Source organism: Grammomys surdaster, unplaced genomic scaffold, assembly GCF_004785775.1.
Source record: "Grammomys surdaster isolate TR1022 unplaced genomic scaffold, NIH_TR_1.0 183, whole genome shotgun sequence".
Classification (NCBI taxonomy): domain Eukaryota; kingdom Metazoa; phylum Chordata; class Mammalia; order Rodentia; family Muridae; genus Grammomys; species Grammomys surdaster.
Genome location: NW_021604628.1, coordinates 394,767 through 419,975, shown reverse-complemented (window position 1 = coordinate 419,975; position 25,209 = coordinate 394,767). Strand labels below are relative to the sequence as shown.

General features: G+C 52.0%; 1 protein-coding gene across 2 annotated transcripts in view; it reads left to right on the top strand.

Annotated features, from left to right (window-relative positions):
* Window positions 1–515: 515 nt before the first annotated feature.
* Cpne5 (copine 5) overlaps window positions 516–25,209 on the top strand; it is a 79,279-nt gene continuing 54,585 nt past the window's right edge. Inside the window, exons 1-3 of one of the 2 annotated variants that reach the window (XM_028767886.1) lie at window positions 516–680; window positions 12,337–12,377; window positions 13,147–13,193. In XM_028767886.1, the coding sequence (XP_028623719.1) occupies window positions 586–680; window positions 12,337–12,377; window positions 13,147–13,193 (183 nt within the window). In that variant the 5' untranslated portion in view covers window positions 516–585. The remainder of the gene's footprint in view (window positions 681–12,336; window positions 12,378–13,146; window positions 13,194–25,209) is intronic. The other variant, XM_028767885.1, reaches the window with a different exon arrangement.

The following is a 25,209-nucleotide window of genomic DNA, read 5'->3' as shown; positions in this document are numbered from 1 at the left end:
GTCATCCAGAGCCGCGTCCCCACACCCGCCACGCGCGTGCACACACACACGCGCGCACTCACACACACACACACACATCGCTCCCACACTCGCCCCGCGCAGACCCCGCCCCGGCCCCGCCCCGGCCCCTGCGGGCGGCCCCTCCGGCGCCCGCGGACCCCGCACGCAGCGCGCGCCTGGCGGGAGGCGGCGGCGGCGACTCCGGGCACATTTGATTTTCCCGCAGTCCAGGCACCCCGGAGCCGGAGCCCTAGCAGAGGACGCGGCGCTGCTCCCCAAGCCCGAGGCGGCTCAGTCCTCGCCCCTCCCCTCCCCCAGTCCCCCCCGCCCCCCCCGGGACCCCTCCCCGCTGCGCCCCGGTTCCCTCGCCGCGGCCCCCCCTCCGCCTCCCCGCAGCAGATCCCGCGCCCCGTTTCTCTGCGGCCCCCGCTCTCCGCCCCCTTCCCGCTCGCACTTCCCACGCCCCCTCTTCGCGCTCCTCTCCTACCCTGGCCGCCCAGCCCAGGGCTGCAGCGGCTCCGGAGGAGGCGTGAATCGCGCAGGAATATTGACTAATTTGGGGTGGGGTGGGGGGGACGGTGGGCGATGGAGCAGCCCGAGGACATGGCGTCGCTCAGCGAGTTCGACTCCTTGGCGGGCAGCATCCCGGCTACCAAGGTGGAGATCACCGTGTCATGCAGGTGAGCCGCCCGCCGTTCGGGTCCCCCCTGCCCCGCCCCTGGGCCGGAATCCCTCTTTCTCTGTAGCTTCCAGCCTTTGCTTTAGCGAGCCTGCTTTTCAGTGTTCCCGGCTCCTGAGCGCCCCGCTGCCTGTCTTCGGAGACCCCCTGCCCAGCGGCGGGTGGCGACGGCTGAATGGGCAGCTAGGCAGGGGTCAGGCTCCCAGAAAGTTTGCGTTCGGAGCTGTTGCTTCCAGGACAGGAGGAAGACACGGAACCAGGGGTCCCAGCACCAGAGTGGGAAGGGGAGGAGCTGCTCCAGGGTCTCCACTCAGGTTCTTTCTCTGATTTATCCTTCTCCAAAAGGAGTGAGAGAGACTGGCACCATTCCTCTCAGGCATGACCCTCTGTGCCTCCTGTGACCTCCCTTCTCCCCCCTACCCTGGCCTTTGCCCCAGCCTTCTCCCCCTCCTCCACTGTCTTAGAACCCAGGATTTGAAAGCCTCTTGCTTTAACCTCCAGCAAGAAGGATCAACCGGGACAGTAGTCTCAGGGAGCAGGAAGCCCTGCCGAACTTGAGTGGCGTGGCGCCATTAAAAACCAGTAACTCTGATGGGAAGATCTTAAGCCAAAAAAGCAAAAGGCTGATGATGAAGTGTCAGAACCCCCAGGCAAGAGGAGGAGGAAGGAGTTTGTTTTGTAGACTGCCACCCCCAGGTCCCCAGTAATGCCATACAGGTTGGGCTTCTCTGAGAGGCTGGGCCTCTCAGGTTCTCTGAATAGGCTGCCCCGAGGCTGGGCAGGCAAGTGGCTGGCCCTAGGCACACTGCTTTGATAGGTCCGTGAGGAACATTGTGGTCTAGATATAACTCACCCCGAGGTCCTGGCAGTGGCCCATATAGCATTTCTGGAGCCCCATTGTACCCTGGTTCCGAATCACTCACCTCTGCTTCATGCGGGTCACTGTTGGGTCAGACTTTGTCCCCCTCCTGCCCCCTCAGTTCTGAGTTACTGAGTTGAGACATTAGGGAAGTGTCCCTGTGGTCTGAGATGCTGGCCTGGACTGTGAGAGAGGATGGATTCTGGGGAACTTTCTCCTGAGGACTTGAAGCGAGGGCTGCTGAGGTGGTGTCCCCAGCCAGGCTTTCCAGGAGGACTACTGTGGTGACTCCCAGATGTGTGTCCATCCCCCACACCTCAGTCCCACACAGAGACAATCTGAACCTGCCTCTGCTCTGCTGGGAGCTTCCTGATGGCCCATTAGCTCCCCGTCTCACCTCCTCAGCTGTCAGTAGCTGCTAGCTTGCCCTCCTTCTGCACACAGCCCTGCCTCCCGCCTTCAATCACGCCTGTCGCCTGCCTGTCGCCTTCAGGCTCTTCAGTTGAGCCTTCCCACCTCTGAGCTTCTGAACAGCCTGTTCCCTACAGGGAAGGGTTTTGTGCATTCCATTTCCAGGGACATCCTTTTGTCCCTAAAGATATCTGCCTAAAGCACTGGCTTCTAGGTCTCCAGGACCCTGAGTGCAGAGCCACTGAGCAAACACGGGAGGCAGGAACATTCCCTTGATACCCCCTGCCCCGGAACCTTCCACTCCATGGAGAGGGAGGGTCCTAACTGTGAGACCTGGAATCAGACATCTTGTGAGGGGTCCCTGACTCGCCACTTGAGACAAACTTTAAGCCTCAGTTTCCCAACTGGGAAGTCTGTCTCCTCCCAGGAAAGCCTTGCTCACAGGGATAGCTCACGTGCTTGGCATGCAGTGGACACAAACACTACAGGCAGACAGAGTAGTGGGTACACTGAGCAGCAGGTGGCCACAGCGATCAACCCGAGACGGGCAGAAACTCTTGGAACCTCTCTCTGTTTTCTGGAAGCATCCAACGGGTGATGATGTCCTGTGTGAGAGGTACCAGGTACAGGAGAGTTCCCAGGGGTTAGGCTCTGGGTTGACCCTGCCGAAGGGTCTCTCTGAAGGGACACCATCCACATTTTGTAGAAGGCCTGGCCAACCACTACTTCTTCCCTCCTGAAATGGAAATGAAGGAGATGTGGTTTGGGTGAGGAGAGATGAGGACAGGATGGTCACTTGGAACAGAGGGGAGGTGACAGGACAGTCTGGGTGGCTTTGACACTGTAGATCATTTCTGCTTTAGCTGGGGCCAGTGGTCCAGCTTTGAGGGAGGGCAGAGACCTGAAGAGCCCGTACTGCCCTCGTCCGATTTATTCTGTGCTTACCAGTTAAAGAGCCCCTTCTCCTACATCCTGGTCAGCACTGACTGGACTCCCTAGGGTAGAGACTTTGGGGTACCCTAGCATGAGCATCTTAGTAACTCCAGCTGGCAACTTCCTCCAGATGGGCAGCTGGGGATAACGCTTCGGGGTGGCTGATAGGTTCTCTGGCTCCAGCCGCAGGAACTTGGCCTTGTCCTAGGGGCTGTTCTAGACACGTGCTGTGCCGGACCTGGATACTTCAGCAGAACAGAGAGCATCAGGGTCCTATATCTTGTCCAGAATCTCACTGATGCTTAGTGTGTGCACAGAAGGCAGAAGGCAGACAACACTAAGGGACATTAGGGCCTCTGCTTCTGTAGAGAACATCTTGGGTCAATCTGTGGTCCACTCCCAAGTGACTACGGTCATTGACTCTGGTAGACCCAAGCCTGAGGGTGTAACCAGCCTTGTGTTATTGGATACATTGATTACGAATGTGAGCTTGGCCAGGCCTGGTTATTCACACCTTTGATCCCAGCACTGGAGAGGCAGAGGCAGTAGGATCTCTGTGAAGATTAAGACCAGCCTGCTCTGCATAGCCAGTTCCAGGACAGCCAGGGCTACATAGGACACCTTGCCTCAGACAAACAAACCAACCCCCAACAACAGCAAAAAAGATTGTGAGGTTGGCTTTATTCCTAGCACCCAGGAAGCAGAGACAGAAGCAGGTGGTATAGCTCTGTTCCACCTATATAATTCCTGGCTAGCCTGGTCTATGTAGTGAGACTATTTCTTTAAAAAAAAAAAAAAAAAGTTCGGCTCTATCTTCCTGGGTTCAGATCCCAGTTTTCTTGTGATTTCCCCCCACCTGTCTCTCTGTATGTGCATGAGTGTGTGTGTGTGCGTGGTTGCATGCACACATGAGCGTGCAAGCGCGCACACTAGAGTGAACAGTCACTTGATGCTACTGGGGTATCAAACCCATATCACGCAAGCACACTGCCACTGAAGCACAATCCAACTCTGTTCTTGGGACTCCTGGTGAACTGCTTCTCTGGTCTGGGCTCAGTTTCTCCCTCTGTAAAAAGAGCAGAGTGATCCCTGTCCATCACAGAGATGCAATGGACCAATCTAAGAACAGTGACTGGCACCACCCCTTAGAATGGCATTACCATGGTACAGGTTGGGTGATTACTCTGGCTAGCAGTTGACATCACACAGTCACAAAGATCTGTGTCTATGGTTGAATGCCAAGGCTGTGGAGAGCCCTGGAGATGGTTCGATGTAGGTATTACCAGAGGAAAGATGGTGTGTGGCACTAGAATCCAGCAGACGTGCCAGAAAATGTGACTTTAAACACCCTTGAACCTTGAGCTCTCCCTCCCTGACAATCTGTCCCAGACCTTTCTTAACTAGGACTGTTAGCCATTCTGCAAAGCCATTCAAAGCTCACCTGGTCCCTGCCCCCTTCTTCCTCTTTAGAGGCCCTGTCTTATGCTCATAGCTGCATTAGCTCTGTGGCTGGAAAGAATAGCTCATGTTTTCCATATTATAGGAAGCCTTTGTGCTTGGGCGGGGAGGGTCATATTGGACAGGCATAGAAGGGCTCCTGAGACCAGGGCAGGCTGGATGCCCCCCTCAGGATCTCTACTGGTTTCCTTCTCCACCAGTTGGTAGGAGCTAGCGGGTAGCTGGGCCTCCCCACAGGTTGGTTACTGCTGTCTGTTTAAGCCAACGGTACGGGCACCCCGTGGAGAGAGACAGCCTAGCTCTGGAACTGTGTCCTGGCCTTGTAGACGGGTGTGAGTTCACTCTCCTGCTTCTGAGAGGCAGGGGAGATTGCAATGGGGCCTGGAATGAACCGGATGGTAGCTGTAAGTCTGCATCAGGAAAAGGAGTGCTGTTTAACCATTGACCACACCCGGATATTCGACAAAGCCAGGGAAGGTACCATGGTACAGGTTGGACGATTACTCCGGTTGAGCTGTTGGCATCCTTGTTAGGCGTACGTACGTGTAAGTGTGTTTCATCTGTACTGGCGGTTGCCGTCTAAGCCGGCACGTCAGATCACACCGTCTTAGAAGACCAGAATGTTCAGTTTTCAGCTGCTTGGGAAAACAAATGGCCACAGTTTTCTGAATGTCCGACTATGTCCCCTCTCAACTCAGAGTCTCAGGGCTAGGACTTCTTCACCCAAGGCATGGGCCAGTCGAGGCTCAGTGTCTTGCTGGTGAGGACCAGAGTGACCCCCTCTGTTGGCTTCCTGGGTTCTGCAGGTCCCAGCAAGCTGTCTTCCACAGTAAGGTTAAACTGACCTCCTCAAGTTTCTGGGAAGTCTGGCACCTCCAAGGGCTGTGACGGGCAGAGAGATCTCTCTAGCCAGATTGCACGGGGTGAGGAGAGGGGCGGGGCGGCGGGCGCTCTGTCTCTTCCTTCTGGGGATGGGATTCCCACCCACCATTTCTATGGATTTCTGGGGGACCCCAGCTCCCATCCTCATTCTGAGCCCATCTCTCCAGCCCTCCATCCCACCTCCACCCCAACCCCCCGCTGTGGCTTTTTAGCTCCCTACAGTCCTCTGCAGTAAATTGCAGCATTGCTTTTTTTGTCTACCAAGGAAATCAAGGCCCAGAGAGGTGAAGGCTTGCCTGGGCCTGAGGTTAGTGCCGGCAGGTTTTAGAGATGTGGATCCTCGGACAGCACAGCATGTGTCCTCAGATGTTAAGGCCTTCAGAGCTTCCTGAGGTCTAGGTCAGGCTCTATAGAGATCCTGGTGGGACCTGAAGGCAGGTGGTCCTCCCTCAGGCAAAGGGAAAGGAAGCAAGCCCCTTGCTTGCTAGAGAGGCAAAACACAGAGACTTCTATAGTGGAAGCCAGTCTTCTGGTAAGCTTCCTTCTCTGGTCTCCGAGCTCACATTCCTGCTGTTTGCTGTGTATAAGTAACAGGCAACTACTCAATGCCCAGGATGGAACTAGGGCCTGACCATTTTCCTAGCCAGTCCCCTGTCATTGAGCATCGAGCCTCTTTGGTTTTGTGAGACAGTGTCAATGTGTACCTCAGCTGGCCTCGTGAGTTCAAGGTCATCTCCCTCTTCTCTCAGCTTCCACAGTGGTGGGCCTGCATGTGTGCACCACCATACCCAGCTATGCACATTTTTGCTTTGTTCTTTGAGACTTGAGGGTCTTACTATGTAGCCCCCCCCGGCTGTTCTGGGACTCACAGCATAGACCAGGCTGGCCTCGAACTCTCGGAGATCTTTTTGCCTCTGCCTCCCGAGTGCTGAGATTAGAGGCGTGAGCCACCAGTTCTATCCCATGTGAGTTTTTACTGGGCAGATAACACCTGTGGACGTATCAGCAAACGAGTTCATTAGATTCGGGCGGTGGGTGGCGCAGGTGACGTGAAGAGGAAGCTCAGAAGAAGGATTTATAGAGTAGGAAGGCAAGTGCAAAGGCCCTGGAGCAGAAAAAGCCTTGCTCTGCTTGTAGACATATAGGGGGTCAGTGTGGCAGGAATAGAATGAGCGGTCGCGGTCCCAGCTGAAATCAGAAAGGAAAGGGGAGCTGTAAATAACAGCCTTAGAGGCCATAGGAGGGAGTTTGGGTGACTGTTTTCACACCATGGGGGGGATGGATACTGTTAAGTAGGAGTTATGATTAACCTTACAAGCCTCTGGTTACTTAGTCGCTGGGCTGGTGGGGCGTGGGGTGTATCAGGAAGTATCTGTTGCTAGGCAGGCCAGGCAGAGGATGGTGAGGGTGACACAGAGAGAGTGGACAGGCTGGGGAGTGGCTCGAAGGAGAGTCTACAGAACTCTCTGAGTGGAATAGACCTGGCGCCAGGAAACGAGAGCCACTTCCCGTCTCCAGTTTAAGCTGGTGGCTAGTGGCTCATACCTGCTCTGAGAAGCAAGTGACCCCCATGTACTGACAAGAAGCTGAGGTGTGTGGGGAGACTCTCCAGAGTGACAGATCGCAGTGTGGCCATGCAGGATTCCGACCTGGCCGCTTCAGAAGGCCACAGCTCTCTCCCCTGACCCTGTGACTCGGCAGGAACAATTAAGCCAATATCCCAGCAATAAAAACATTGCCAGCCCTGGAAGGCTTGCTGGACACCCTGTGAGAACTGCTCGTTAGGCCTGGCAAAGTGATTTGGCAGGGAAAGGGCACAGAGGTGGTGGGTGCACACGCCCAGGTCCTTCCTCCTGGTCTGTCTGATGATTTTTTTCTGTGAGGAGTGCAGGAGATGGATGCCTTTCTACTCCTCTCTGATGTGCCAGTGCTGTGGCTGGGGCATAGGTGGCCTGCATAGGCTTGGGAGATCCCAGGTTTTGTGACAGAAGTGCTCCTGGGCACCTCAGTGACTAGGACTTGAGAGGTCAGATCCTACCCCTTTAGGGCTGTGAACCAGCATCTGCTGGCATTGAGGTGCAGGCTCAGTTGAATTCGTCAGGTTAGGAGCTGACCAAGGACCTGGCCATTCGTGTGAGTGGTTACCCCTCATCTACTCCATCAGTCAGATGTTTGGCATGAAGTTGATTTTGAAAAACAGGGTGATATCTGTATTCTCTTAGGATGTTGGGTTCTCTGTGTATCTGTCATTTCTACTTGATATCAGTTCCTCTGTCCCCAACACCAGAGGCTGGTCTCATACTGGGTGGCCTGTCTGATGTATACCACTATTCCCAGTTCAGAGAAACCAACCTGCCTTCCTTCCGTCCTCCTTCCCTCCCTCCCTCCCTCCTTTCCTGTGCTAGGGATTGAACCTGGGGCCTTGCACATGCTAAGTGAGTGCCCTACCACCCCCTTAAATTTTATGTATATGAGTACACTGTACCTCTCTTCAGACACACCAGAAGAGGGCATCAGATCCCATTACAGATGGTTACAGATGAGCCACCATGTGGGTGCTGGGATTTGAACTCTGGACCTCTGGAAGAGCAGTCAGTGCTCTTAACCGCTGAGCCATCTCTCCAGCCCCTGAGCTTTAACCCTTTCGACTTGTGTTCTTCTGAGATAACTAAGTTGCCAGACTCACATTGAACTCAGCCCAAGGAGGTCTTGAACTTGTGATTCTCCTGCCTCAGAATCATAGATAGCAGGCCTGGGCTCTCGGGCTTAGCCTTTTCCTAACGTTTGCAACCTCGTGGGTTTTTTTTTTTTTTTTTTTTTTTTTGAGAACTGGACAACAAGACAAACCTGGATCCAACACACATGTACCACCACCGATCTGCTTGGTTTTGGGGGTCCATGATCCCCGCTGAGGACCCCCAGCCTGGAATATCTGATGTACAGGCTCTTAACATACTTTCTCATCTACAGCCAAGTGCAAGCTCAGCACATCCATGAGAGAGAACCAGGGGAGGCATATCACCTGGCCCCACAGCCTGGTAACGTTCCTCCCAGCCTCCCTCGAGTTAGGGAGTCGGAAATGAGTCCTTGGGGGTGGCAGGAAGCAAAGGGCCTCGGCTCTGCCTTCCCAGCCTCGGTTTAAGGAACAAAAGAAGCGAATCTCCAAGCTGCTGAGCAGACAGCTGAAGGGTTTTATGCTCTTTTTGGAGGAAAAAAAAAATACATTTTGACTGTTGGGAAATTTTTATTTTATTTTTCTCTTTGAGCTCTCCTTAAGTAGAAAGCAGAGAAAAAATACACGTAAGGTCTGGTTTAGTCTGGTCTGGTTAGTGCCCTGGTGTCTGAGGCCTTGCTTGGGGTTGAAGGCCTGGTCTCACAGGATGCTCTGGCTGTGTGCCCTGGGCAGGCCATTCCCTCTCTCTGAGCCAGGAGTGTTCAGTGGGGCAGGTGAGGTTTACTGGGGATCTGGAAACTGTAGGGGATTTTGGGGGGCTGAAAAAACATGTCTTGGGGTCTTTGGTGTCCAGTGGGAGGCCAAGACTAAGTGTTTTGACCCGAGATATTTATTTGACACTATGTCAGAAATCCAGGAGAGGGCTGGTGGGTGGGAAAACAGCTAGTTAAAGCTATCTTGGGTACACTCCAGATTTACCAAGCCGGGCTCCGGGAAGGACCCCAAGAACCTGCCTTTTTAACCCCTGGGAACTGACATGAGCCCCAGGGAGTGAGAGGCCTGTTGCTAAGCAGTGATGTGGGCTTCTTGGGATCCCCATACACCCCATTTCTATCAGTTGTGTGGAAGGGAGCTGGGGCAAAGTGAGACCACGAGTGGGCATCAGGATGGAGAGCCAGGCAAGGGTGCCCACAGCCACGGGCGCAGGAGGAGGAGCTGAAGCTGGGACCCCATCCCAGATGATGAGATATTCAGTCCCCCTTCAGGACACGGTAGGGCCTGGCTTCTCGGGCTAGGGAGGGTGGAGGTGGTTCCCTTTCTCACCTATGAACCTGAGCTTCCTCAGATGAGCGTAAATGCCAGGGTTGATCTAAGCAGCCCTGGGCTGTAGTGAGCCCCCATTTTATAAATGGGAAAAGTTGAGGCACGAGGTAGTCAAGTCAAGACTACTGGGCAGAGCTGGGATGTGATGTGGTTTGTCTGTCTGTAGCTAAGGGGGAGTATGAAGGCTCTGAGTGTTGCCCTGAGCAGGCCTTGCTGTCCTATTCTGGTTTGCTGGGTTTTTGTTTGTTTAAAGTTTATTTATTATGAGTATACTGTAGTTGTCTTCAGACACCCCATAAGAGGGCATCAGATCTCATTACCAATTGTTATGAGCCACTATAGGGTTGCTGGGAATTGAACTCAGGACCTCTGGAAGAGCAGTCAGTGCCTTAACCAATGAGCCATCTCTCCAGCCCTGGTTTTGTCATTTTAAATTCAGGTTTCACTCTGTAGCCCAGGATAGCCTTTAATTTATGAGAGTCATCTTGCCTCAGCTTTCCCTGCGCTGGTATTACCAGTGTATATCACCACACCTCGTTTATGAGGTGGTGGGGATCGAACTCAGAATGTTGTGTGTGCAAAGCAGACCCTACCAGCAGGGCTGCCCACTCATTTCTGTCTTTCCCTGCATTCAGCCTGCACTCTACTGACTCAGGCTGGGTGGATTGAAACAGAGGGGCTCAAAACAGTGTGTGTGTTTGGGGGGGGGTACCCATGAACTCTCAGGCCATGTTTTCCTGCATCTTCCAGGCCAGAGAGAGTTGGGGGAGAGGCGGGTCCAGGTTCTGGACTGCAGAATCAAGAAGGAAGGACAGGAATCTTCTGGAAGTATGGTAGAGAATGCTAGCAGCATGAGGACCGAGGGCTGTGGTATCTTTGTATGCTGCTGCTGCTGCTTCTTCTTCTTCTTCTTCTTCTTCTTCTTCTTCTTCTTCTTCTTCTTCTTCTTCTTCTGATATATTCATGTAATGTATATTTATTATTATTTATATAATGTATATAATGTACACTGTCACTGTCTTCAGACACACCAGAAGAGAGCATCGGATCTCATTACAGATGGTTGTGAGCCACCATGTGGTTGCTGGGAATTGAACTCAGGACCTCTGGAAGAGTAGTCAGTGCTTTTAACTGCTGAGCCATCTCTCCAGTCCCCCAAACACGTCTTCTTTGTTTAGTGCAGTACTGTTGGTTGAACACAGGACCTTGTGCATGCTGGGAATTTTATTACTGAGCTACATCTCCAACCGAACTCTGATTCTTAGTCCAGCTGTGTGCCTATGGCCTGGCAATAAGGTGGACAATCGCACTCATTGGTCCTCCCTCCTCTGTCTCTCTCTCCCCAACCCCTCCCCCCAGCTGAAATCTAGGGGTTTCTTTTTCTCCCTAGCCTAGAAATGACAAAACTTGAGCCCCACATCCAGATTTGGAGGAGACCCAGATCTTGGAGGAATCTGTTCAACTCTGTCCCCTCGATCAGTAGGAGGCTACCACAAGGGAGGCTGGAGGCTGGGCACACATTCCCTAGCTATGGCTGTCGTTGGCTGTGCTGTCCCTGGGAGCAGGACTTTCTGTCTACTGCTGTCTGGAACCCAGGGAGTGGACACAGAGTCCTAGAGCTCCAGGGGCTGAGGGGACAGATGGTGTTGACAGCCTCTAGGACAGAAAGGATGGGCCACTGCCCCACTGCAGATGGTCTCCACTGGGCTGTGTAGCTTCCTGAAGACTTCTGGGGAGGGACAATACTTTATAGAACGGGGTTTCCCGAGATTCACTTCCGCCTTTCAGCCGGGACCACACCCACTCAGGCTGACCTGGCAGCGTGTGGGCATCTGAGAGGCTCTAAGACAACGCCAGACCTCACCTCCTGCAGGAGCTGTTGGTGTAGGAGCCTCCCCAGGGACACTCGGGGACCTTCCTTCCCACCCCAGGTCCTCCTCTTCTAGCCTAAGTCTGAGTCTCATGTAGCCCAGGCTAGCCTCAAACTCATTATACAACTGAGGATGACCTTGAACTCAGGATCCGCCTGTCTCAGCCTCCTGAGTGCTAGTGTTACAGGCTTGCTCTATCATGTCCGGCTGTGTTTGAGATTTCGGAAACAGGATTCACCCTATGCCCGGAGCTAGCCCTGAACTCTGGATCCTCCTACCTCAGCCTCCAAAGTACCTGGGTTATAGATGGGGGTCGTCACCACACTTAACCTCAGCTCTGGTCTTGACCGTAGAGGGATTTCGTTGAAATGAATCCGTGTCCCCTTGGAGGAGGTCATTCATTAATTCCGCAGTGAGGAGTCATTAATTCCTCCGTACGCACTTGACGAGGGACTCAGTGGACTGTGATACGTATTCTGGGTGACCAGAGGTTAAACAGACACTTTTCTCATGGGTTATAGTTTTCATTCATTCATTCGTTATTTTTAAGTGATAGAGACATGGAAGGAGAGGTCTAAGTAAGGCTGATATCCGAAGCTGACTAAGGTTTGGCTAGTGAGAAGCTTCAGGGTCCAGTGCACCATGGTGCTAATCTGGATCACTGTGGCCGGGGTTTGGGTTGGGGAGCACTGCAGGTCTTAGTATCCTGGGGGCTGGAGTGGCTTCAGAGACCCCCAGCTCATTCATCCATTCATCCATTCATTGTATGTGAGTACACTGTTGCTGTCTTCAGACACACCAGAAGAGGGCATCAGATCCCATTACAGATGGCTGTGAGCCACCATGTGATTGCTGGGAACTGAACTCAGGACCTCTGGAAGAGCAGTCAGTGTTCTTAACTGCTGACCCATCTCTCTAGTGCCCTCCCCCCAAAAAAGAAAAGACAGGGTTGCATGTAGCCTAGGCTGTTCTAATTCACAATATAGCCCCAGGATGGCCTTAAACTCTTGTCTCCCTTGGTCTCTCGTCTCCCTCTCCTTGACCTGAGTGCCAGTGTGACAAACATGCTGAATCCTTGTGGTCCCTGGCATTTAATGAAGTTGATCAAGTGTGCTAAGGAATGTCTTCCCTATCTATTCTGTCTGAGGCTGAGCCAGAGGCCATCTCCAGGCTCAGCACCAACCTTAGGTCCTGACACCCTGTCCCCCTCCATCCCTGCTAATTTCTTCTCTCTCCCTTCTTTCAGGAACCTCTTGGACAAAGACATGTTTTCCAAGTCTGACCCATGTAAGTCCTTCTCTGATGGCAACAGCCACCCCAGTGACACAGCAGCCTGGTGACTAGAGACAGGGGCCAGCAGCAGCTCTGGCTAAGTGTTAGACCTGTGTAGGCATGGGGTGTCTGGCACAAGAAGGTGTCTGTCCCGTGAGCCCCAGTTGGCTCTGGTCTGGGGAAATGAGCGTGGGTTTGGGAGAGCCAGGCTCTAGTTCTGAGCAGTCCCGGCCATGAGCATGACCTTGGGTAGGTCTTTGGCTTTTGCAGAGCCTCAGTTTCCCCATTGGTTAAGAAGGTCTGGTGACAGTAACAGGCCTGGAAGGAGAGTGTTTACGATGCCAACCTCACCATACCCACCACTCAGCCTGTGTCATGCCCATGTGTCCACCCACCTCACACCCAGGGTCCTTTGTCGCGTAGCAATAACAGCCCTTGAGTTCCCTCCTGAAAGACATGCCGAGGTCCCAGGCCCCTTTGCCAAGCCAACTTCCGGGTGTTGTCATGGAGAGCGAGACCCACTGGGAAGCTGGAGATGTAACTTGGTGGCCGGATGCTTGTACAGAGATGTGGGTCCGATCTCTGCTACAGGAACAGCCAATCAGCTGTGGTCTAGGTTTGGAGGCCAAGCTCTTCTTCCCCCCCATTCAGTGAAGTCCCAGCTGCCTCAGCCGACGCCCACCCTTTCTCCAAACCCAGCCCAGCCATCCAGGCTGAGGCTCTTGACCTGGTATCTTCCTCTTGGCCTGAGGTATTAACCCATGTTTTCTCTTCTTTTCCCCAGTGTGTGTCATGTACACTCAAGGGATGGAGAACAAGCAATGGCGGGAGGTAAGCCCCGCCCCTTTCCCACCCAGAATGCACCAGGGTAGTACCAAAGGCGGGCAGGGCAAGCAGGGCAAGCAGGAGGTGTGGAGGCTGAAGACAGAGCAGGCTGTAGCTGTCCTCGAGGAGGAGCTCTGGTTAGAGGGGAGACTCGACTGTTAGTCGCTTTGTGTAACTGAGCTGAGCTTAAAGGAAGGGAGATTCATGTTGGCTCTGATTATGGGGGTGGGTCTAGCAATGGTTGCTTGGCCCGTGCACTTGGTTGGGAAGCGCATGGAAGGGGATTCTGTTCACCCCATAGAAGACAGGAAGCAGAGGATAAAGGAAATGCCCTCAAAGGAGTAGTACCCAGGGGATGGCTCCACTGGCCTGCTTCCTCTACCCCAGCGGGCAAACATTCCACAGAAAATCCGTGTTCAGGGGATCACAGCGCTCATTACGAAGAAGAAAAAAAAATCAATTCATTAGATCAGAGCCCTTATGATCTAGCTACTAATCTCTGGAGACTCCGCACACATAGAAGCATGTTTTAAGCCATTCGTGGTGGCAGAAGTCATTAATCTCAGCGCTGGAGAGGCAGAGTCAGGGGGAGCTTTGTGAGTTCAAGGGCAGCCTGGTCTACTTAGCAAATTTCAGGACAGTCAGGGATACAAAGAGAGACCCTGGACAAGAGGAGGAGGAGGAAGGGGGGGGGGGAAGAGAGAGGAAGAAGAAGAGGAAGAAGAGGAATTGGAGGACAGGGAAAAGGAGGAGGAAGAAGAGGAGAAAGAGGGGGAGGAGGAGGACTGTACTTTGCAGATTGCCTGTGTGTTTCCCAACTCAGTTAAACTGACAACATTAATTACTGAAAATCTATCTCTGACCCCCCCCAAAGGCTCACATCCATCCCATAATACAAAATGCGATCAGTTCATCTCTCTTGTTTCCACATTCTTCACAGTCCCAACAGGAGACTCGAGGGCAACTGTAAACTCATGTGGGAAGCAAAAACAAAACACAAGTTACATATATTTCCAAGATACGGTGGCCCAGAGCGCACAGTCCCACTCCAACATGGAGGAACGGGAGAACAACAAGCCGGGACCAGACTAAAGCAAGGCCACCAGAGCCACCCAGCAGAGCAAACACCAGATCCTGTAGTTCTGGGTCTGTGGACACACTGTAGTGTCTCTGCGTGCACCCTAACAAGAGCCCCTCGTGGGTCCTAGCTGTTTGTAGCCGACGTGGCCTCTCTCTTAGGGCAAGTTTACTTCAGTTCCTAAGTGTTCCTCAGCAGATGTCCCACTGTCCACTCCAGTCTCCTGGGGTTACCCAATCTCCACACTTACATAAGTCATCCTCTATGTCATAAGTCATCCTCTCTGGGGCAGCTCACAGGACCTCAGACCTGGCCATACACTGTTCAGCTCCACGGGCTTGCCTTTGAAATCTGGTGTGAGCCTCTGTCACCTTTGACCTTTGCATTCAGAATGCCGACAACATCAGCATCATATGATCCACACCAGGGTCAGCTGCCAACGTGAACATTGGCTACGCCCTTTGGGCCACCATTGCAGTGGATTCTGGGTGAATAACTATGGAAACAACCCCCTAGCCTGCCCCATTTCATGCCTCAGAAGTCTTTTTTGTTTTGTTTTGTTTTTTGTTTTTTGTTTTTCGAGACAGGGTTTCTCTGTGTAGCCTTGGCTGTCCTGGAACTCACTCTGTAGACCAGGCTAGCCTCGAACTTCAGAGGACCTTTTTGAAGGGAGAGTCTTTCAGATGAGTTTACGGGTTTATAAATGTTCACCTGCGGTGGCTGGGGTCTGGTTAACTGCTGACACGCTCTCTCACGCCATCTGCCTCTTGTCCCTGTGCTGAGTGTGTGGCTTCTTTGTAGTGATCCTATTGGACTCTCTTTAATTCTGTAAACTCCTACTCCATGGCTTCAAACATGCTTCTTTTCTGGCTGTACTTTAGTGTTCAGATCTTTCTCCCTCCTTCTTACTTCTTGCTCTCACTTTAAATTTGGCTAGAAGCAGCCAGCATCGTCCGTGCCATGGCCTGGTTGCAATGCTGTCTTGATATTTCCTCTATCACATTAACAAGTCTACTACCTTTAATGATCATTTCTAATCCCAGGCTTTCCCGAGGTCTCAGAACATGGACCAGATATACACAAAGTCCTTGCTAGAATCGGCTGTGAATGGGTCCTTACCTGGAAGGAGCTTGGCTTTGGCTATCTGCTTTGCTGTTGTTCCTGGCTCCTGCCAGAATCATCAGTTTAGCTCTGTTTACAGCATCCTAAGGCTTTTCATGTCTCTTGTGACATTTCCATCTCCTTAAACAAGCCAGGGGCTTAAGGACCATTGTAGGGTCATTTAGTCACACCAGTGACCCCGCTTCTCTGGTACCAATTTCCCGTATTAGTTCTTATTGCATGATTGTCACACATACTGAGGAAGTAACTTGCAGGGAGGAATTATTAATTTTTGCACACAGTTTTGGAGCAACTCATGCTTGTCTGGCCCCTGGGGGTAGAAGAGAATTTGTAAAGGAAGAGGCAGTTCATCTCATGGTGAATGGGAAACCAGGAGAAGGCGAAAGGGCCCCTGAGCAAGATATATGACCCTGGACTGGAGAGATGCCTGGATGGTTTTGAGCACTTGCCACTCTTACAGAGGACCTGAGTTCAAGTCTCGGCACCCACACCAGGCAGCTCACAACCATCTGTAACTGCAGCTCCAGGGGACCGGATGTCCTCTTCTGTCCTACATGGGCCTTGCGCATACCCCTATGCAGACGTGCACATGTACGTAATTAAAAATAAGTCTTTAAAATAATTTTTTAAGCCGGGAGGTGGTGGCGCACGCCTTTAATCCCAGCACTTGGGAGGCAGAGGCAGGCGGATTTCTGAGTTCGAGGCCAGCCTGGTCTACAGAGTGAGTTCCAGGACAGCCAGGACTACACAGAGAAACCCAGTCTCGAAAAACCAAAATAATAATAATAATAATAATAATAATAATAATAATAATATTTTTTAAAAAGATAGAATGCCCCTCCCCTCAGGGCATGCCCTCCTGTGACCTCTTCTTCCATCCAGGACTCACTTTGCATATTTTTTTCTCCTGAAGACGAGTAGTCTAGTCAAAGTTTGACTCCAACAGTGGATTAAACCAGCTAATTACCCCTCTAGAGGTGAACCACACAGGTGCCCAGAGCTGTTTTTCTCTGCTTTCCTGGGTTTAACCAACCAAGTTGACAAAATTAGTCATCCTCAGGGACCCCCAAAGTGAGGGGACATCCTCAGGGATGCCCTCAGACACAAATTGCCCAGACTCACACTGCCAGCCGCTGGTGCCTTGGGTGAGGAGGCCCCTGGTTCACCTTGAGACTCTCCAGCCGACTTCCCTCCCACGTGTCTGTCTAACATGAGCATGGCTCCAGTGAAGGAATTCCCTGCTGCTCAGAAACCTTTTCCAGCTTCCCTCTGCTTGGATCAGCTCCTCAGCCCAGTTCTAACTCCACATTTGTCCATCCTGGGCCTATTTTAAGTGCTCCATGCGCCTCTGTCCCTTGTCACAGAGGCATTGTGGAGAAGGGCTTTTGAACCAAAGTGACCTCAGGAGGTGCGTGAGGTCTAGATGGCTCTGTCTCCTTCCGGGAAGCCGCTGGAAAGATCCTGCTGAAGGCTCATGGGATTCTGCTCTTTCTGTGCCCAAAGCTGTCCAGTGGCTCCAACCAGGCCAAGCTCAGGGTCTTCCAGGGCCCCCCAGGCTCACCTGTTCTGATATCCCATGTGTGATGGCTGGTTGATCTTACTTCTATCACCTACTCCCTCCATCTCTTTGCCTCCCCATCCATGGACACAGGTGTCCTCCTGCCTCAGGGCCTTTGCACATCCTACCCCTATGTATTTTTCTTACACCCCCACATCCCCTCCACAATTTCTCCAGATCCTGACACCCATGTCACCCATCATAAGAAGGCCTCAGTGTAAAGCCTCCGCCTACCTGATATGTCTCACACATGACCCTTTTGTCTCCTCGTTTTTTGTTTTTTATTTTTTATTTTTTTGGTTTGGGTTTTTTTTTTTTGTTTTTGTTTTTTTACCATTGATCAGACTCTGGTGTCGGTATTATCTTGTCACATGTCACCGCAGGGCAGGGGATTTCTGAGCTCTTTGCCTACCGTTCCCTTTTGAGTACCTAGAACAGCGAGCGCCCAGCACACAGTAGGTACTTCGTAACTGGTTGCAAAAGGGATGAACAGCTTGGATATGGGATTTGAACCTATGTCTTTCCCCCTCCTCGGCCTCCTTGCCCCTCACCGAGCTCCTAGGACTTCAGCTGCAGAGAAAACGGAGGAATATGGCAGAGACAAGTGGCCCCAGGAGGTCCTGTCTTCCTTGTATGACACAAATGCTGTCCCCCCCCTCCAACTCTAAAAAAGACTGGACTGAAGTGAGGGGTGGAGGGAAGGGTTCTTTTCTTCCATGGTGGGACCATGCAGTTTCTTTGGCTTATTGCTGTGTCTGTCCACGATGCCTGAGGTGGCGGAAGGTTGAGTCTGCTACTTCTGCTGTTTAAAGTAGGCTAACAAACAGGACAGGAAAGAGTTGGCTGAAGCCGTGGCCTTCCTGGACAGGGCAATTTCACATCATTCCCTCTCTCCTTCAACTCCTGGGAGAGAGGTACCGGGTGGGGGACTCTGTATAGGGACTGCTTGGTGTCCCCCAAAAGAGAGAGAAGCCCAGGCTCCCAGGGTCCTAACATGAAGCTCCTCGGGAAAGGACCATCATGAAGCGGGGAAGAGCAGGCCAGTTGGCAGACTTAGCGGAAACAAAGGGTAAAATGTATAAACTGAGTCAGAAGAATGGAGCTTCTTCCACGGAGGCTGGCTCACGTGACTCTTCACTCCCCGAGCCTTGAAATCCATCGAAGCGTAAACCGGATTGCTAGAAAAGCAGTTAGCCTGCTTAAGTGGACTAATTACTTCTGAGGCCTTTCGGCCGAGCTTCCAGACTCGAGCACCAGGAATACGCTCGTGGCTCTGTGATTCATTAGAGCAGGTCTGGAAGGACCTCTTCAGAAGGGCACTGCTTTGGCGGACTGTTAATTACATTCTATAATTGAAAATAGTCTCCATTAGGACCTGGGCTTCCAATCGTCCAAGCTTCTTTGGTTCCCCTCCCCCATTCCCATCAGGCTCCAAAACACACAAAAGCAGGGCAGGGCAGGGCAGGGCAGGGCAGGGCAGGGCAGGGCAGGGCAGGGCAGGGCCACACCTGAGCTTGGCTCTGGGCCTCAGGTCTTTGTGGAGGTCGGACTGGATTGAATTCCACACAGAGAAGATGAGAGCATGGCCTGTGATGGGAAACAAGATGTCAGTGGTAAAGATCCCTTGTGTTCACACACGACAGTCCCCGTGAAACATTGATGTGACTTCTTCAGGCCTTGCTGTTGGCTCTCTTGGTCAGTTATTTTGTAACACAAAACATGCAAATGCAAGCAATGTACCAAGGAGTAGGGAAACAAAGAAGCTGAGGAGACTGAGTGGGGACCGTGGAGTTTGCTACTATCTGTGTGTATGTGAGTGTGTGTGTGTCTGTGTGTCTGTGTCTGTGTGTCTGTGTCTGGAGTTTGAGGCTAGCCTGGTCTACATAGTGAATTCCAGGACTGCCAGGGCTGCATAAATAGAAAGACCCTTGTCTCAAAAACCAAATAAAAGGAGATTATATTTATTTGAGTTTGGTGGGAGGCGGGTTGAAGGTCAGAGGACAACTTCCAACCTGTAGGTCCTGGGGTTTGAACCCCTTGTAGACTTGCTGGTAGGTTCCTTTACCGGTGAGCCATCTGATTGGCCCTCTTAGGATTTTTAAAAAGTTCATTTTAAATTGTGGTTATTTATGTGTGTGGGTATGGACACACATATACGTGCCCATATGTGTGTGGGTATGTACACATCATGACACATGTGTGGAAGTCAGAGGGCTACTTGGAATTCTTCTCTTCTTTCACTGTGTGGGTATCGGGAATCGAACTTAGGTGGTCAGGCTTGGTGGCAAGTGCCTTTACCTATTGAGCTCACTCCTTGATGTTTTTAAACACCCTTGGAATCCAATCCACAAGCCTCATGGTTCAAGAGAAAAGTGTGAGCCAAAGGACCTTCAGTCCCCTCTGGCTCCACTTCTAGGTCTGCTTCAGGCTATGGAGTTAGGGTGCTTCACCCTGCCTTTGTCAGAGGGAGTATTTGGATTTGTTCAGAGTACTGGGTTTCAAGGAAGTCAGGGACATAACCCAAGCCCATGGTAGCAAAAATAGTTGTGGAAACAGGAAGACAAATGAGCAGATCCATCCAGGCCTGTGTCCTTGGGGGAGACATAATAAAGGGGTGGTGGGTGAAGGAGATGGTGTTGGCTTCTCTTAAACAGGACTTGGGTTCAGTTCTCAGCACCCACATGGCGCCTACAACCACTCCTGTCATTGCTTCTGTGGGAATCCCCATTCCCCTTGCCACCCTAGGAAGCAAGTGTCCCTTTCCAGTCGGCAGAGCCAGCTTGGCAACTGCACCTGTGGGTTCATTGCCGGGAGGAGGCAAGCTGCTCTCTTTTAGCAGAACCTTGGATGTGAGCTGAGCCTACCAGGAGAGTCAAGGGTGGAGGCCATCTTGAGCCTGCATGCTGGAAAGGAGGAGGCTGCTCTCATAGGCTCCGCCTGTCCGCCGTCAGCTGATTTTAACCATTTGGGTCATTTTTATGCCTTCTGAGAAAGCCCCATCTTCTCGGCACCTAAATCTGTCACCACATTTTATGAAAATTGACTCTAAGATGTAATTTTAGCCCAGGAAATTGAGCTGTATCTGCATCAAGCCCTGCTTGGGCCTCCTGCGTGTCCTCAGGTGGCAGAGTCTCGGAGCTGATCATTTGAGAAGAGAAGCTTTCAGGGCCCCTGCATTTGAAAGGGGGGGGGGGTCCGCTCCTCCCTCATCAGCTGGCTGTCCAAACTGAGGTCCCCAGGGAAAGGGAAAGATAGAGAGCAAAGCTTTGGGTGTGTTGATCACCCCCAAACCACCTGCAGAACAAGTAGTCCAGGTCACCACCACAACCACTCTCAGCATCTGCAAGAGCACTGCTCAGTGAGCAATCCCAGACCGTTTAACATCTGGACACTGGCTGGAATGGTGGCTGGTGGAAATATTCAGAGTGATCTTCCATGGGATGCTAGACACGTGCTTTCACATGGCCCTGCTTTCACACATACACACACACACACACACAAGTGGCGGGCTTCGATTTAGTCTTCTGAAGCTGCTGTAATAGAAACACCGTAGACAAGGTCCTAGTTCTGTTTCTGTTGCTGTGATAAAACATCCCAATGAAAAGCTACTTAGAAGCTGGGTGGTGCACGCCTTTAATCCCAGCACTTGGGAGCCAGAGACAGGCAGATCAACGGTGCTTCCTTCCCCTGAGAGAAGTCGTACTTAATCCAGGAGGGATGCTGACAGCGCGTTTGCCCATGAATTTGGCATGAGCTTGGCAGACAGTGGTCCTGGGGACCTTCTCTGGGCTCAGCTGCCCTTCGGACTGGGGTTGCCTGCCCTCACCCATTCCCACAGCCCCATGAGGCCAAGGGGAGGGTGGAACAGTATGGGTGGATTGGTTTCCTGGTGGTGAATTGGCAGCCAAGTTCTTTGGCAAATGGCTATTCCCCCAGGGCTGGGACCATTTAACAGATTATGTGGAACAGTGGCTAACTAGGAGCTGAGGGGTTTTGGCAGGAAGTCTTTCATTATGAGCTACATAGAATTTTGCATCCCGGCTAGAGAGGGGATCTTCTCCGTCCTGCTCCAGAGGCAGGAAGACCTTTGACCCTGGATCTCCTCACTCAGTCAGGTGTTCTAGTCACCTCTCCCCGTCCCCTCACCCATTCTCCATACCTGGATTTGAATTCTGTGTTGATATCCAGTAGTTGTATGATCGCAGGGATCCTCTTAGCTGCTCTGAGTCTTGTCTGTAAAACAAGGAGACGGGCCTAGATCTCGGACACCAAGGGACCACCTCCCTTTCCCACTGGTCCTCACTCCAGAACTCGTGTGGATGGAGCCAGCAGGGTCACTTCCCACAAAGTAGGAGAGGTGGTCTCTCAGTGTCCCCATGGGAGCCCTTAGATTGGACAACAGAACTGGGAGCCTCTTCCAGAGGGTTGTCAAAGACAGTGTAAGAGAGGGCCACTCATTTCTTTTTCTGTCCCCCCCTCCACCCCTGGTCTCTGTTTCTTTCTCTTTTTATTGGAGTTTGTTTCTTTCTCTTTTTATTTGAAACAGGGACTTACTAGGTAGCCATGGCTGTCCCGCAACTCTACGCTCTATGTAGACCAGGCTGGCCTCAGACTCACAGAGATCCACCTGAGTCTGCCTTCTAAGTGCTAGTATTAAAGGCTCTCCATCTCTTAAAAATGTATTGCTTTTGCGTGTGTGTGTGTGTGTGTGTGTGTGTGTGTGTGATGTCTGCATGCGCTTATGGAGGTCAGAGGGCAACTTTCAAGGTGTCAGTTCTCTCACCCTGTGTGTCATCAGGTTTGGCGGTACACACCTTTCCCAGCTAGCCATCTTGGGGGTTCTTACCCATTTCTTAGGATCGAGCAGAACAGAGTGAGCATCAGGGGCTGCTGGAGATTATGTTTCTGAGGGAAAATCCATGTTGGCGTCCCGGCAGGGAGGAATCTGCCTCTGATGTATACTGGGAAGGTTTTCGTAGGGGTTTCTTTTGAACGCATGGATGTGATTAAAAATTGATTCTGGGACGAGCAGGGATGAGGAGCTGTCCCCATAGTGGGCCTGCAGGGTCGGTGAGGATGCTGCTGTGTCAGATGGAGCTGAAGGGGTCCTTGGAGAGTTTGTGGTACTGAGAGAAGAGCCCTCCTAGTGTCTGTCTGCCTGCGTTTTCCAGGGTCTTCCACAGCCCGTAGCCAGGCCGTTGTTCTGATGGGCCGGTTCCTCCGGGCCTCACGTGAGGTGAGCATTAAAGACACTTCCCTTGGCTGATGCTTCAGGGTTTGCATACCCTGCTCTGACAGCTTCTGAGGACACATGAGCATGGGGGCTCACCTGTTCCCAGAAATACCAATTCTTCTGTATAGCAGAGCCCCTGGGAACCACTTAATTCAGTCCCCGAAGAAGTTTCAAGGCTTGCCTCCCTTTGAGGGTCTCACTGGACTGGATGATCTGCAGTTAATACCGCTTAATTGGTGTTCTCCAGGCTTAGTCATGGGAGCCCTTGGGAGCGGTTCTTCGAAGAGCTTACTGGGTCTGTTGCTAGGGACAAAGCCTTTCAGAGGGCAAACACTCTCATTTCCAGGCTTCTGTTGGCTTATGCTTTCGATTTTCTCTCCCATAGGAGGTATCCCAGTCCTGAGGTCAGGGAGCCCCCTTCCCAGCATCAATCATCCCTCTCGGAGTACCCCGGGAAGGCGCTCTCTGGGTCTTCTGCATCTATTTCCTGTGCTGATTTCCTGACTCCGCACAGCCACTGTTCACTCGGACCCCTGTGCTTGCGTGGCGCTTGCTTAGGGTTCATGCTACACAAGAGACCTTCTCCCTGGTCTCACAGCCCAGAGCTTGGACCACGCAGTGGTTCAGAATGGACTAGCACGATGGAGAGGTGATTCTGAGGAAGTATCCAGGCTCCGGGTTCAGGATGGTGAGGGGCCTGGCCTCCCCCGCTCCCCCATGATGTGATGGGAATCACACAGCCATTTAGACTGCAGTCATCTCCCCAGAGCCATTCTGTCTGGAGAACTCTGCAGTTCTATGTAAAGTACAGTGTCCAGGTGGAGCCCTATCCCCCATTATCCGTTCAATTATTATATTCTTGCCTTCATTAGCCGGAGTGTGCATTGAGCCTGACAGGCACCCGGTGGCCTCTTAGAATTTTAAAATCTGAATTTCAGCACACACACACACACACACACACACACACACCATGATGTTATTAGTCCAACTAATGAAAACCCGTAAACCTTCCTTAGCAGGCCCCTGGGCTGTTGATTTCACAGTTACGATGTACATATGTTAATTATGCCCGAGTTCCAGCAATCCTTCAAGCCTCTCCTCATTCCAGGGACCTTCAGAGCCCCCCTCCAATCCTGTTTCCAGGGGAACCCCATCTCTTTCTCCAGCAGCGAGCAGTCTCCAGGGAATTCCCCCCTTGTTGAAGCTTCAAGTACCACTTCCAAGTCAGCCTCTGTCATCTTCCCAGACGGGGGTTTTCCGTGGAGTGTGGGCTGGGGGTGGGCTGGGAGCTGGGCTGTAAAGCGGGGTGTCTGCCAGCCTCCGTGGGGGGGATGCTTCAGGCTAGAGGCATTGAAGGAGAGCAGCAGGAAGTCTGATCTTTCCAGAGAATTTTCTAAGACATAAGTGTTTACCTGTAGGACTCCCGCAAGGTAGCCATTAGGAGAAATTTTCCCTTTGTCTGAAGCCAGGAGGTTTACTTAGAAGGGGCGGGGAGCGAGTAGGAAATCCTTTGCAGAGGACGCTGTGTTTGTCAGGTTGTTATGGAATTTATAGGAAAGACGGGAGCTGGGTTTTATTGAGCCCAGACTGTGTCATCCCCCACCCCACCCCACCCCCGAACCCATTGCTTGCACACAGCAGGCCTGTCCACCATGCTTGGAAAATAATCCACCTTTTTGGATTTTTCATCATCTCGAGTGGCTCCTCCCTCCAGTCAGGTGAGGTACAAAATGATGATGGTTTTCTTGCTGTGTGGCCGTGGGGCAGGTTACTTAACCTTGCTGATTTTATTTCCGAGCTCGTGAAACAGGGGTGACAACCCTCAGAATTTTTAAAGAATTAAAATGAGGCCAGGCAGTGGTGGCACACGCCTTTGATCCCAGCACTTGGGAGGCAGAGGCAGGCGGATTTCTGAGTTCCAGGCCAGCCTGGTCTACAGAGTGAGTTCCAGGACAGCCTGGGCTACACAGAGAAACCCTGTCTCGAAAAACAAAAACAAAAACAAAAATAAAAACAAAACAAAAAAAGAATTAAAACGAGATAGCTTAATGATCTCGCTGATCTATGAACATTCAGTAAATGCTTGGTAAATGTTAGTTTTCTTTCCTCTCCCCTACAGTCCTCATTCATTAGCGGCTGTCAGCCCCATGTGCTTATTAGCAGTGTCTAGAAAGCCTCCCCATGGATACACAGTAGTTTGGGCCCCACCCACTTCAATTCGACTTTAATTGGCCTGTGACAGGGCTGAGCGTGGGTATATATATATTTTTTAAGCACCTGTTAAAGCATGTTTGAATATATATTTTTTAAAATTCTCACACAAACATGAAATGAGCAAAAAATCCATTTAGTTTGTTAACACACCACCGAAGACAGCGAAGACGACACCCAGCCAGGCACACAGTGACTCTGACATAAGTGGACGGGGAGATTCGGTGTGCCAGTCAGGTGGGGACCGAAGGAGAATTGAAGATGCTGGGCTCACACGGATGTCTATTCAGGTTGAGTAGGAGCTGACGGCAGTGGGCACTTGTCTACAGAGGCTGGTTAGCCACCCACTCTGGGGACTGAGCGCACCGCTTGCCTGCAGTTTGCAGGGCAGCTTAGAGAAGACACTAATTGGGGTTAAGCTAGTAAGCAACACTCCTCCGTGGTCTCCGCATTAGCTCCTGCCTTTAGGTTCCTGCCCTGCTTGAGTTCCTGTCTTGACTTCTTTCCTGAGTTGTTTTGGTCAAGGCTTTCACCATAGCAATAATAGCCCTGGCAGTGAAGGGTAGGCAGAGGGCATGGCATAGGCTAAGGGCAAGATAGAACACACAGGGTCACTCTGATATGACACCATCTACCCTCCAAGAGCTGCCTGGAGCTTATGCCTAGAGAAGGAGGGACAGAGGGAGGGAGGGAGGGAGGGGGGGCCAGGCGGTTGTGGCGCACGCCTTTAATCCCAGCACTTGGGAGGCAGAGGCAGACGGATTTCTGAGTTCGAGGCCAGCCTGGTCTACAGAGTGAGTTCCAGGACAGCTTGGGCTAT